General features: G+C 39.8%; 1 protein-coding gene across 1 annotated transcript in view; it reads left to right on the top strand.

The window, feature by feature from the left end:
• The first annotated feature begins 8,484 nt into the window (after positions 1–8,484).
• U2SURP (U2 snRNP-associated SURP domain containing) overlaps positions 8,485–14,943 on the top strand; it is a 51,785-nt gene continuing 45,326 nt past the window's right edge. Inside the window, exon 1 of the mRNA XM_012647412.1 lies at positions 8,485–8,626. Coding sequence (XP_012502866.1) covers positions 8,582–8,626 — 45 coding nt within the window. The 5' untranslated portion in view covers positions 8,485–8,581. The remainder of the gene's footprint in view (positions 8,627–14,943) is intronic.

A 14,943-nucleotide genomic window follows, 5' to 3' on the forward strand; every position in this document is an offset into this window, starting at 1 on the left:
TTGCTTTGAACAGTAGAACTTGGCAGAAAATACATTTTTTGAGTTCTGAGCACAGACCACAAGAGATCTTGCAACTCCTGTTGTTGAATTTGCAGCCCTTCTACCGCGATGTGGAGGCCCAGCCAGGGTAGCCTCCTGGAGGGTGGGAGACCCTGTGGAGAGAGGACCCAGGTGCCCCGGCCACCTCAGCTGAGGCCCCGGACACGTGAGTGAGTGGAGAGGAGTCAGACCAGAAGACGGTTGTCCATCAGAACCCATTCCAAATTTCAAACCCTCAGAATTGTGAGCTAAATAAAATGGTTGTTGTTTTAAGCCACTAAATTTTTGGGTGGTTTGTTATGCAGCAATAATAAGTGATAACCCCTCACCAGCAGGGTATGATATATTCCACATCCCCACCAACACTTAGCATTATCTAGCTTTCTAATTTTTGCCCATCTTACAGGTGTAAAGTCATCTCTTGTTTAATTTGGATTTCTTTAGGGTTACTAATAAAATTGAGTATTTCTTCATATGCTTGGTGGACTTTGGGCTTTCTCTTCTTAAACTGCCTATTCATATCCTTTGCTCATTATTTTAATGAAATTGCTATCTTTTCCTTGACAATGCGTAGGCATTCTTGTATATTCTAGATCCTAAAACCTTTTCATTTTAGACACTACAGTTATCTTTTCCTGTTCTGTAATCTGTTTGATTTTATCCATGATGGTCTTTGTTGAATAAAACACTTTAATTTTTCATGTAATCAAATGTATCAACTTTTTGCCTTATGGTTTGTGTTTGAGAAGTTTTATTTAAGAAGTGCTTCCCAACTCCTAGGGTCACAAAGACACCCTACTGCATTTTCTTCCACCAAACTTCAGAGTTTTTTCTTGGACAATTAGATCCTTCGTTCAGCTTGAAACCATTCTGATAGTTTGGGAAGTGAAAGGGCGTTTTGCACCACAGTTCCGTGACCCTGTTGTGGTGCATGGCACATGGTGATAGACAGGGGCTAGGTTTTCTTTTTATTCATAATGAGTCCATTTTCCCTGTACAATCTGTTGAACAATTCATCCTTCCCCCCCATTGATTTGCGATGACACCTTTATTGTATATTAAGTGGGTCTATGTTAGAGATCTCTGTATATTTCATTGGCAGTTCTTGTGTTATTGTAACACTTTTTTTTTTGTTTTGTTTTGCTTTTACTGTGACAGGAGTTTTGATACTTTATTCTTATGTTCTAGGCATTCTGCTAAGTGGTTTTCATTCCAGATTCTCACTTAATCCTCTCAGGAACCTGCAAGGTCAGTATTATCTCTATCTTACAGAGAATTTAAATTCACTGCCCAATGTTCATATGCTATTAAATGGTGGAGCTTCAATGTTCATTTATTTATGCAACTATGTATTGTTTGCCTACTCTGTGCTAGGCACTGTGATAGATGCTGGGATTCAGTAGTGTCGCCGCCCTCCTGGAGAAGCAGTGCACGCTCAACTGTAGACAGATGATCTCTAATGTTGTCTCATATTTTTGTTATCTCTAATATTTTGCCGACTGTTCTCTCCTAAATGAATAATACAGTACACCATGGTTTTATAACATTTAACTTCCCCTCTAAGTTATTTGTTAGCACATTTTTCGGCACTAGGAGAAGCACAATTGCTCAATGAAAGCTTGGTTGACAGTGAGAGGAAATTAAAAGGATTTTGAATTATAACAACACATGTAAAAAGTACACCAACATCACTCACAGAAGTTCTGTGTATTCACGGAAAACCTACAGAGGTCGGTGGGTGTTTTTGTTTACCAGCTGCAGCAGCGCCACCACGTGGAATACAGTAAATGATATTAGTTGTCTATTCATCCTGTCTGCAGAGTAATTACACAAGTCTTGAAAAAAAAATTTTTTTTTTAATTTGGGATGAGAAGAGATTTGTATTATTTCAAAATATATACAGGAAGGTAGACTTTAAAGTCTGCTTCAAATTAGTGTAATTTGAATTTTCTTGAAGTGAGGCAACACTGTGCTAAGTTCTTCATCCTGCTCTCCGAGGAGCTTGTAGCAACTTCTGAGAGTTAGCCCCAGAAGTGAAATCTTGAGAGCTGGACAGAAACTCCCAGTGGTTCCAAAGTATCCTTTATGAGGTCTTTCCTGATTCCTCTCAAGCAGTGCCATCTTCTCCTGTGCTCCAAAAAAAAAAAAAAAAGATGCTCATTTCATTCATTAACAAACATTCACTGAGTGCCTGCATGGTGCTTACTCTGTTCTAGGCACTGCAGACACAGCAGTGAACAAATCAAACTAAAATTTCAGCCTTCACTCATTATACGTAAGCCCTTTGACAACAGGACCTGTTTCATCCCATCTTCACTGGAACCACACCTTCTGCCCATTGAATCCCCCCAGGATCAATTTCAGAACTCAGCTGATTAGAGATGGCTATATTTATTAGGACCATTCCCATGTCAGTTCTCTGGTGGGATCAAAGCTGTGTCTTGCCATCCAGGGACAAAATACAGAAAGATCATTATAGATTCTGTGGATAGGCTGAATAATAACTCTCCACAGATGTCCAAGTCCTAATCCCCAGAACCTGCAAATATGTTACCTTACATGGCAAAGGGACTTTGTGGATGTGATTAAGTTAAGGCTCTTGAGATGGGAGATTATCCTGGATCGTCATAGTGGACTCAATGTAATTACAAGGGTCTTATGAGAGGGAAATAGTAGAGTTAGAGAAAATGTAAGGATGGAGGCAGATGTTAGAGAAAAAATGCTATGCTTCTGGCTTTGAAGATGGAGGAGAGGCCCATGAACCAAGGAATGTAGGTGAACTCTAGAGGCTGGAAAAGTGCAAGGAAAAGGATTGTCCTCTAGAGCCTTCAAACACAGGTCTGCCCACATATTTTGGATTTCTGACCTCCAGAACTGTAAGATAATACATTTGTGTTGCTATAAGCCATAATTTTGTAGTAATTTTTCCTACAGGAGCAATAGGAAACTATACAGATTTCTACCTGTCCTCCTTTGAATCTGCCTTCACACTGCCCGTTCCCACTGGTGCACAGAGCAGGACATTTCTGCTTTGTTCTCTTATCTTCCCAAGTCATGGAGATGTCTTGGTTTGTCTTGACACAAGCCTGTAACAAGTATTTCTCTAATAGGGTTGGCTGACCAGTGGCATTCTTTGGTGTATCCTCATAATATCCTGAGTTTTTTTATGAGAATTTTAAATTCTGTAGTTTCAGTTCCATGGTTAGCTAAAAAAATTAATATATAATTCAACGTACAACTCCAAAGTCATCCTATCCTCTTGAGAATGCTAAAAGCATTCTCATTCAAGTCAGGAACAAGACAAGAACCCCTCTTACTTAACATTATTCTGGAGGTACTGGCTAATGTAATTATTCAAGGAAAAAAGGTATAAAAATGGGACAGGAGGAAAGGAGCTGGTAATTATTTGCAAATATGGTTGTATTCCTGAAAGCTCAAGAGAATAATCTGAAAAACTATACAAATAATAAAAGAATTCAGTAAACGCACTACACAACAGTAATGTGCAGCAATCAATAGATAAATAACAATTACTTCAGACATATATAAATAATGCAAAAACTTGTTATATTTATAGTAACAATAGAAAAGATAAAACACCTAAGAATTAAAATAATAGGAAATGTGCAAAGTCAATATGAAGGAAATGGAACAAAACTTGAAAAAGAAGAAAGGTATGCCAGGTTCTTTGATAGAAACTTACCATGATAGCAATGTCAAAATAAAGCGTTATGTATTTTAAGATCAGTACAGTTAGACTTCTGTTACTAACAGCCAAATGAAATCACAAATGACAGGGAAATAGTCTTGTTTCACTTTTTCTTCATAACTTCATTCTCCACCAGCTTTTTATATTCGCTGATTTTGTCTCAAGAGTGTCAGTCATATGGCGATATATGGGCTCCCCACTGGCCGAAGCCAGGTCAAAGGTTTAGAGAGGCCTAATCTCTGGTGGTCCAAGCCAAGCCCACCTTTGGACTGCCAGGCCATGGCAAGAGAACACTCCCCAGCTGTTGCTGTCTTCTGGTTCTCATGAACTGCCCTGAGTACCTTGAGTCCTCCTTTGTCTCATACACACACGTACACAAACACACACATTTACTTTAGGAACACCCATTTCCACATGACTCCATCTGGACCATCCTGGAATTTATTAACCTTGTTGATAGAATCATTGCTGCACAGTAAGGGTGTTCTTCTCATCAGGATCATAGTTAAAATTGCAATTTCTATTATCTTCAACATGTCACCAGCCTATTTTTGGGCTGTAGGCTTTTTGACACCATTTTTACATATCTCTTACCTCCCAGGCATTTGCAGTTTTAAAAAATACCATTGCTAATTATTATTGCTAAAGAATTCTATGTATTAATATATATTAATATGTATATAATCAATAAGTAAGACAGGTCATTTTTTTGGTGGGAGAGAAGCTGCTGCTGCCGCTGAAATCTTGTGTGGCTAGCGTTGCGGGGCAGGCAATCAAGTTCATCAGAAAGAATCTTCCATTTAACACAGACCACACTCTCTTTGAAGGCTGTTCCCTGACTATTCCTAGAAACAGCGAAGATCTCTCTTGGCAGAGGAGGCTAGATCTGATTTTTAACTGTCTTTCCTTTTCTTTCTTCAGAGCCTGGCAAGTGCTAGAAACTCAATAAATGCCAAATGAACAAATGGATGGGATTGTGCTTTCACCACCCTATATCCTGAAGCCTAGAGAGCAGGAAAAAGCTGCTTAAAAATTTTCTAGAATCAAAGCACCACCAAGTAGGAGCAGTACATTGGAACAGTATAGGAGGTTTTAGTTTGGGGGCAATCATTTTTAAGGTCTCTATTTTTCAGCATGCAAAGGTTTCAGAGCCATATTGTTTTGATTTGTTTTTTTAGAGATGGTGTCTTGCTCTGTCACCCAGGCTTGAGTACAGTGGCACGATCATAGCTCACTATAGCCTCAAACTCCCGGGCTCACGCAATCCCTCCCCACCCACCCTCTCCCCACAAGCCTCTCTGAGTAGCTGGGATTACAGGTGTGAGTCACCATGCCTGGCTAATTTTTTTTTTTTTTTTTTTTTTTGTTTTTAGAGACAAGGGTCTAGCCATGTTGCCCAGGCAGGTCTCCAACTCCTGGCCTCAAGCGATCCTCCCGCCTCGGCTTCCCAAAGTGCTGGGATTACAGCTCCATTCATGTTGTTAAATGCTTTCTCCACTCCGCTTTTCCCCCGTTTTCTTAAAAAAGAAATTAAAACATTTTTTGGGGGGGGGCTCTAAAAATTATTGTAAGCCCTAGGCACTGAGCTCTGTGCCTAATTGATAAGTCAGTTCTGCTTGGTGCCTGGGGGACTGGTTGTTAATGTTTTGATCATCACCCCTGGGTAAGAATTACATTGTACATCAGAAGACTGAAATGCTTACAAGTAGGCCAGGTTTGAAGTATTTGTGTGGTGAAGCCTGACTAGGAGACACCCCCTAGCCGCTTTCCCAAGAAGTTGCTGTGTGCCACCTCGCCTGGATCATTGCCCAGTATTGCCAGACGTTCCCATTTTTCAAGAAAAGCTGGAAACACTGAATTTAACATAAAATCTCTCAATTTAAAAACACTAGCTCAAACTTTAAAGAAAAAAAATCTCCCCAGAACTAAACAAAACACCTCCGTGTATTTGGCATTGCTTTGTAAATTCTGTTGAACATAGTTGCTGCAGGGAGAAGACTTAAAAACAAATGGCAGGTGTGGGGACTAGCGAATGAACACATCAGGAGGAGAAAAATAGCATGGTTTTAGCGTGAGTGTAAAAAGGTAATACTAATTGCAGTAAATTGTATGATTCTTACCAATGTGTAGTCTCTTAGCAATAATTGTGAGTCTAATTAAAATTTTCAGGTTCTGTAAAATTGCATTTGGATTATTTTCATGTTATCTCGCCCTCCTTAATTTGTAGTTTGAGTAATGGGCCAGAATTTCGTGACTTAAATGTGTTAAGTGGAACTGTGCTCATAATTGTGATTTTGAATTTTTAAAAGTGTACTTAATTAGGTCTTAATAAGGCCTATGTATTACTTATAGTCAGGTCACATTTGTCTGACTTGCTCTAGGGAATAAGTCTACATTCCTTTGTTTTTAACTCTTTAGGGGTAAACGTTTAGTAAATTTTTTTTTTTTTTAGACAAGGTCTTGCTCTGTTGCCTGGGCTAGAGTGCAGGGGTGTCATCAAAGCTCACTGCAGCCTCTGACTCCTGGGCTCAAGTGACCCTTTTGCCTCAGCCTCCCCAGTAGCTGAGACTACAGGTATGCATCACCGCACCCAGCTAATTTTTTAATTTTTTGTAGACCAAGTCTCATTATTGCCCAGGCTGGTCTCCAACTCTTGGGCTCAAGTGATCTTCCTGCCTCCGCCTCCCAAAGTGCTAGGATTACAGGTGTGAGCCACGGTGCTCAGCCTTAGTAAACATTTTTAAAAGAAGTAGGACAGGGGATTTGACTGAAAACCTGCATATATTCACTTCTCAGTGACAAAATCAGCCTGTGGCATTGCCAGAACACCACTAGGCACACCCAGTCCCATTCCTTCTCCCTTCATCTCAGCTGATGATTTTGCTTTCTAATCTTAGACTATAAACAGTTAAGATCTAATGTGATGAGCTCCTTGAATAGGAAAGTATAGGTTCCTATGGAAACAGAAGCAGGGTCTCTGACTTAGGCTTAGTGGCAGAGGAAGTGACATCTTCAGTAAGAGCAAAAAATTGTTTAGACTTCAATTATAGGTCAGGGCAGGAGTGAGGGAAGAGGCCCAGAACTGAAAAGTCATGACAGGATCCAAGATTGGAAATAAATTCAATTGGATTGGAGATTGCAAAGCAGCATTCTATTTTAATTTCACGTAAAACACTTGTCACTTTCTGATCATTTCTTGTTTGCTTTTTTCCTTGTTTATTGCCTGTTCTTCTATCCCCATCCCCTCATACAGAACAGGAGACATAGCCTGCAGATTCTTCAGTGATTGGCACGTATGACTGTTAATCTTTCCTGAGGGCCAACCACGTATCAGATCCTGTCCTAAGTACTTCCCTCACACTCCACCCCCACCAACCAATAGACAAAATTCTACTTCAGAACTGGCTCAAATGCTTTCTTCTCCGTGAAACCTCCCCCATCTCTTCTCTCCACTCCTACTCTCAGAATTAATTACTTATTTGAGAGTTCTCTCAGCTATTGATCCTTCCTTGCAGCATCAATTAAATTATGCATAGTGTTAGCTTGCTTTTTCCTGTCTCTCCCATTGCTCATTAAGTTTTAAATCATGTGAAGACAGTGCATTTTTATCTGTCTCCGTAAGCCCTATAACACTTTAGGCAGGCTTTTATATACAAAACGGGGCTCAAAAATATTTTGAATAAATAAATTAGAGAGAAAGGGCCATGAATGTCCTCTATCCCCATCTCAGTGCTCAGACCAATCTTTTAAAACAAAAATATGACCACTTCAATCCTGTTGAAAACCAGTCTTCATCTTCAGGATAGAATTCTTAACTCCTGAGCACAATGGTTAGCTCAGGGCCCTGTGTTAACTTGTTCCCATCCATCTGTCCAGTCATGACCCTCCCCACACCTAATAAACTTCAACTGCTTATGGTGTCCTGCACAACCGGCTGCGCTGATTCACGCCACAGGTTTTACTTCAACTACTCCCTCTGCCTGGAATGCCCTTTCCACTTTCCTTGCCTGACTCGGTTCAGGCATGACCTTCTCAAGCAAGCTTTCCTAACCCAGATCCTGATTAAGAACTTTTTTTAAAAAAGTACTTAGTACAGAAAAGTTTATGGTGCCTCTTCATTTATATGATTAAAAAGGAAAATACTAAAGCGTAAAAGGTAATTTTTAAAATGACACACAACATGTATGCTAGATTTAGAATGCCATCTGTATTTTACGATTTTCTCATTCACTGTCTCTCCACGTACCCATTTTGCAGACGCCCTAAACAGAGTGTCTATCGGTTCACCCTCAGATTGGGTCAAATTCTCCTCTTCTCTGCTTTTCGACCACAACCCTACCTCAACATTCACCATCTTAATATGAGCAGACTGCAGGTTTGTCTCTGCCACCAAGATGTGATCGCCTGACCAGCCGTCAGCTCCAAACGTATTTTTCTGAGTTGAAGTAAAAGCTCTTCCTGGGATAGACAGTGCATTTCTTCTTTAAGGAGCGGTTCCCTTCTCGCCCAGGAAATACAACTGCCTCGCATTTATCAAGTGTTGACGCTGGGATAAGAAAGTGATATATCAGGAGGGACAAGGAGATTCTCTAAATTCCCAGGCCCGATAACGCTACCAGACACCGAGACTCCCAGGAACACTACTGGAATGGACTGGGTTGGGGAAGTTACTGACACCGGAAGTCACGTAGTGCGGTTTCGCCAGAACTCGCTATCTCGGCAGTCGACTCTTCTGCCTCGCAGGCGCCTCTGGCGGGCTTCGCAGAAATCAGCTCTTTCGGTGCTCGACTCGCCCGTGCTGCTGCCGTCGCCGAAGGAGGGGCAAAGCTCAAGATGGCGGACAAAACGCCAGGCGGATCTCAGAAGGCCAGTTCAAAGGTAATTTCTTAGAGGACTTCATAAGTCAGTGGGTCTATCACGGTAGTCTGGGGCCTATAGATGCTTCTGGCCTAGGAGAGGAGACTGGGGTTGGCGTCCGCGTTCTGGTCTCGACGGTAGGCCCGGGCGCCGCCGTACTGTGGTGCGCAGGTTGAGAGGCCTGGTGGCTCCCCTTAGTCCCAGCCTGGATTCGGCTCGAGACTGGCGTGTCCAGGAGGTGGTGGCCTGAGTATTTCTTCCCGCGCTTGACATTGGAGTGATCAGGAATTCAGGGTGAGGTCCGAAGCCGTGAAAACGCGCCCCTGTTTCTCAATTTGCTGCTCTCTGAGGCCGCCGGGCAGAGTGCCTGGGAGAGGCGGGAATCGCTTCCTAGCGCTTAAGTGCTGCTTTTTTCTCAGTTCTTTGGTTTCCGATCTCACTCATTTCCGCCCTCTCGATTTCTTTCATTCCCTCTTGGGACTAAAATAATCTCTGAGGTCGCTAGCTGTGAGGGAAGGCCCATTAGTGGAAGGATGCGGGGTGGGCAGTGCTGAGGCGGGAGCACCTCTCCTTTGCAGTGGTGCGTAGCCAAGGTTAATGCTACACACTTTACACGTGGTCTTTACCTCACTTTAGGGGAAGTAAAAAATGAAGCAGTTCTCTTTGAGGGTCCAGGACTCCATGTTGAGTGTTCCACTGAAAACAGAACTTCCGTAGACTTGGAAGCTACCTAAGATTAGTAAATATCATCTGCGTTTAGAGGGAACCGTATGCACGTATTGTGAAACCAGTGAGTTGTAGAAGTCGTTTAGAGTTAGTAAGGTTGTGCTTATCATCGGGTCTTAGTTGCCATCTTGGGCGAGTTATTTAATCATTTATGGTTTTGAGTTTCTCATATCGAACACGATATTAAAAGTAGTAGGCGCTACCAAGACGTATTAAGCTTTTTGATGCTGATGCAAGAAGGTGTGTAACGCAGGTTCTGGGGACTTTTACGTCTTAAAGAGTATGTATGATTATAAATCAGTTTTTAGGAAGTTAAGTTTACGGTACGAGTAGAGAGCCTTGCGTTTCCAGTTTGTTCTGAGAAACATAATAACCCATTTTATAGTTGCTTTCTAATAATCTGAATTTTTACGGCTTTTTGGTGAATGATGTTCGCTAAATAGTTTATAATTAGTAATGGCCTTACCAGACATAGTTACGTAGGAACTGTGGTAGAGGGCCAGTTTTGACTGTTTTACATCATACCTTTACTCCATATCAGTTTTTTCCCCACCCCAGTACATTTCCCCACTTCCCTTTCCTCTCCGGAGAGGGGTATAGGAGGATACCTCATTCTGCTTACTCTTAACAGATTCATGACAAGGAACAGCCCCACTTACTGTTAGGGAGCTATTACTAAAGTGTCCTCTATTTGAGGCCTTGGATACATTGAAAACATTTCAATATATACGTTCAGGCTTCCTTCTAAAACAGTACTCAGATTGTGAACCTTGTGACTGTGCCCTATAAGTAAATTATTGGATTTTCTAGTACTCTTTTCCATTTATATTGCTTTAGATTATATCTGTTGATGCCATTAACAGATTTATTACTGATGCCTGTAAAAGGAATCAAAATATCTTGACTAAAGTAGTATTGAAGTGATTTCTCCATTAATATGGAGACTGCATAATATAATGGGAAGATTATGGATTTCCATAACGAGGTTTGGGTTCAAATCCTTGACTTGGTAGTTATGTTTTTGATAATATTAAGGCGAATTGCTTAAACTCTAAAGCCTCAGTTTTCTCATTTTTAATAAGAATATAATTCCTTTTTACAGGATTGATGTAAAGATTAAATGAGTTAATGTCTATAAAGTCCATAATCTTGGTTCCTTTCCCCCTTGCTTTTTTTGTTCTTGGAAGAAATAAAAAGTACTTAGTTTTCAAAATGTCAGAATCAATTTTAATCTTGAGATTTGGAATCTAAGTCATCAGCTATTGTAATGACTGCCCAGATTGCTGCTTTTTATTTCTAACACGAGTCCAGAATTTATTAGAGAAAGTGTAAGATCATTTTGGCTAATACTGCAGTACTTGGCCTTTCTAGCCATTGATCTCTCTGGTTTGATTTCCCTTCCTCTGGAGAGAACAGATAAGGGGTTTATATTCTACAGTACAGATGAACAGATATTTCTGTTTCATGATTCTTCTTCAGTAGTTAAATTCCCATTGATATGGATAGGGATGTTTATTAATCATATTTCTAGACATTGAGGAAAATGCTAATTTTAAAAGATACAATATGACAAAATCATTAACATCTCTTAATTATAAAATAGATGAAATTAGAGAACCTCTACAGTTCCTTCTAGTTTTAAAATTACATTTTATGTATGTATAGTCAAATGAATTTATGCTTAGTTGTTCCTAGTAAGGAAAACCCTGTGCCCTTTTATTTTCTGTGTAATTTTGCTGTACTTTGTATGGTAAAGCCTAGCAAATGTAGACATTCAGTAAATGTTTTAGAAATGAGATAAAATTTTCCTACGCATTTATTCCTATTTATCATTAGACTAAAATATTGCTTGGTCGGGGAGGGGTGTTGATGCCATGTAGCTTTGATTTTGAGAGGAGAGATAGCCTATAATTGTTTGCTTATAAAGTTGTTAAACATTTTTCATTAGAATTTATAAAAATTTATTATTTTGACTTTAAGAATTGTTTGCTCAGCAAAATGAGGATGAGAAGAAGGTGATATTTTCTTCTGTGTCTCCTGTGCTGTAATGTTGGTAATATAATAGAATTGTATGCCCTTTATTTCACTCTCTCACTGTGCCTATACAAAAATGGCAAAAAGCAATATTGTCAAAAATTGAGTTAGAGATGTGAATGGATAAAATGGAAAATACTACTGGCTTCTTCAGACATCCAGTGCTGAATTGCTTTGGGAACTATTTTGATTGACTGCCTTTGTTGAATAACAAAAAGTATCACTTTTAAGAAATAGGTAAAATGAGAATCTGTTCAAGGCTTGTGATGCTTAGATATTTATTACAGCCAGTTTTCGTTTTTTGTGGTACTTAAAGATTTAAATATGATAAACTACAAACAAAACACAAACCTTGAAATTTAGGCTCTTTTTGGTTGCCAGTTTTAGTTTAAACTGAGTCTTTATTATAATCTGGTTGAAAATTTATCTTAAAATATAAGGTGGTTAGTTTTTTGGGTGGAAGGTGGAATTATGAACTTCCATTTTCTTGATTGGTCCTTCTTAGAAACTTGAATCTGCAGCATTGGTACTAGAAAATGACTCTTGATGTGGTTAAAAAAATTCCTATCTTACTGGATTGAATAAATTGTTTTCTGTAAGTCTAGTTTTTGTTTTCCTTTGGTTTCTAATTCGGAAGCTTTGTTTTCCCTGGAAAGTAAATCTAAGAAAGATATCCATTTGCCTTATTGGCAAATGAGAGAAGGGCTCATCTGGTGTGTGCAAGAAGTTGAGGACACCTACCCCTCTACCCTTTTTTACAAAGAGCATCATTTTTGAAATAAAAACAATAACCTGCTACAAGATATTTAAATGAAAAACAATAATATTACAAATTACTTGCCTCTTATTCTAACTAGTTTTAACATTTTATTCCACACCAGCCATATTTTGCAGAAAGCAAGATAGATTTGCCAATAGCACTTGAGGCTAATGGTACCTTTAGATATGTCTAACCCTGAGGAGTTAAATGTTTCACTAGGCCCTTCCTCATGTTAGATAAACCACAGGATATTCATAATGTACTTACAACTTTTCTTATAGTGTTGTGGATGTAATTTAAAAAATCGTTTTAGTTGGCCGGGCATGGTGGCTCACGCCTGTAATCCTAGCACTCTGGGAGGCCGAGGCGGGCGGATTGTTTGAGCTCAGGAGTTCGAAACCAGCCTGAGCAAGAGCGAGACCCTGTCTCTGCTAAAAATAGAAAGAAATTAATCGGACAACTAAAAATATATAGAAAAAATTAGCCGGGCATGGTGGCGCATGCCTGTAGTTCCAGCTACTCGGGAGGCTGAGGCAGAAGGATTACTCGAGCCCAGGAATGTGAGGTTGCTGTGAGCTAGGCGGACGCCACGGCACTCACTCTAACCTGGGCAAAGAGTGAGACTCTGTCTCAAAAAAAAAAAAAAAAAAAAAAAAATCGTTTTAGGTTTTTTATGTAACTTACTATACATAGTGTCGTCTTAATCTTACAGAGTTTTTTTGAGAGATGGAGACCTTTGTTTGGCTTGAATAGTGATACTAAGCCAGGTAGCTGCTACTTGTTAATGAATGGAGAGCATAGTATGTTGACAGTGTGAACTGTAATTTTGTTTGGTAGATACTTGTTATGACAAGTTCAGTCAACAAGTATAATTGGAGGCTTTGTCATTTGCCAGATCTTGTGTTTGATATTAAGGTAGAACATGTTAAATAAGACTTTACCCATGTTTGGGGAACATGCTATCTAGTAGAAGAGAGTAAACGCATATGATACTACAAGGCAGAGCTATTAGAAGTATCTAAAAGTTCAGAGAAAGAAGTAACAACTGTTTGAATGGAGGATGGGGAGTGGGAGGTCTTAAGAGCATAGTGGAATTTGATTGAGTCCTTTGAACAATTAGAGTTTTGAAAGGCAGAGATAGGGGTATTAAAAATAGATGGGTGGGCGAGGTGAAAAAAGTAAATTTCTGGGAAATGGATTGATAAATAGTCTGGTTTAGCCAGTGCATAGGGTATTTGCATAGGGAATAAAAGGAGCTGAGACTGGAAGGGTAAATTCAGACTAAATTGTGGAGGCCTTTGAAGGCTAGGGAATAAAATTAGAGAGCCATAGAAAATTTAAGGCAAGAAAGTTATTTAGGAAATCTATTCCAGGGGCATAGTTTAAGGGAGAATTTGAGGGTGAGGAGGACGAGAGGTTATTGCAGTAGTGCTGTTAAATATTGAAGATTACTCCAAAAATCTCACCTCAGATCCTTTTCTGGGAAGCTTTCCCTAACAACCCACATCCACCACTTGCCTCGTTAAGATTTGTCTGCCTTCCGTGCTCTTGTGACATTTTCAGATTGTTTTACTTGTCTCTTTATTAGCTCCTAGAGGCAGGAGCTATGTCTTATTTTACCTTATATCTTTAATACAAGGCACAGCACCTGCCTAATAAGAGGTGCCCAGTAAAGGGTTGAATAAAGGGAATATCTGAACGACAGTTATGTCTTTGGAAAGGAAAAGAAGGGTCCCCATGGAAGATCTGTTAGAGGTGAGATGAACAGGATTTGACCCGGGGGATAAGGAAGGAGTCCAAGACAACTCTGTTATAATGCTGCTGCTGGCTAACACTTAACGAGCAGTTACTAAGTACCAGACACTGTTCTAAGTGCTTTACCTGTACTTGCCCTTCACAACAGTCCTATGAGGCAGGTGCTATTCAGCTTTACAGCTGAAGAAAGCAGGCTCAAGATTACACAGCTGCTGAGTGCTAAAACCAGGAAGACTGATTCCAGAACTTATGCACTTAACATTTTACTGCTTCCAGATTATGATCCAACATCAGAAATAAGAAGGGCAAGAGGAGAAGCTAGTTTGGGAGAAATTTTAGTTATGTTGGATTTGAGGAGCTTACATTCAGGTGAAGATGTCCAAGGAGGCAGTTGGAGAACAGATTGAAATCCAGGAGATGACCAAGAATGCAAGTTAAGAACTGGAAATCATCTCAGTACAATATAGGTGTTGATATGCTTTCTGTGGGAGAGATTGTTAAACTTACAGAGATGAAAAATAGAGGGTTAGAGGAGAAAGAAGACATTTAGGAAACAGTTATGGGAATGGAGCACTCTCTAGGCAGAATGGTGGTGTTGGAGGAATGTTGTTGTGGATAGCTTGCTAATTTGGAAATTCAGGTGTGGCACTTTCACTTTTGAAGTAAAGTAGGGGCAGCCAGAAAAAAATTAGTTTTGTTCAGAGCCAGCAAGATACAGGGCCATAGGGTATAGCATAGTTGACTTCACCTTTATCCCCTTCGCAGCCATCAGAATGAGCCTTTTTCCTTTTGGATTTTCTAGCTGTCCTTCCCCACATGTGTGATACCTGCCTTCTCTGCCCTAAGATAAATTTCTCTTGTGTATGCTTCTTTATTGCCTCAAACTTCCCTTATTCTGCCTTTTCATTTCTTGCTTTTGGGTCTTTCATTTGGATGAGGAATTGTGCTGTAGACTTAAGAAGATCTTTAAGCATCATTAGTTTGAGTTCTTCAGTTAAAAAAAATAAAAACCCAAACTCAAGACAAATACTATAGTTCAGTTCCAGGTTAAGAGGAAAAGGCT

The sequence above is a fragment of the Propithecus coquereli genome, unplaced genomic scaffold, assembly GCF_000956105.1.
Source record: "Propithecus coquereli isolate 6110/MARCELLA unplaced genomic scaffold, Pcoq_1.0 Scaffold268, whole genome shotgun sequence".
NCBI classification, from domain to species: domain Eukaryota; kingdom Metazoa; phylum Chordata; class Mammalia; order Primates; family Indriidae; genus Propithecus; species Propithecus coquereli.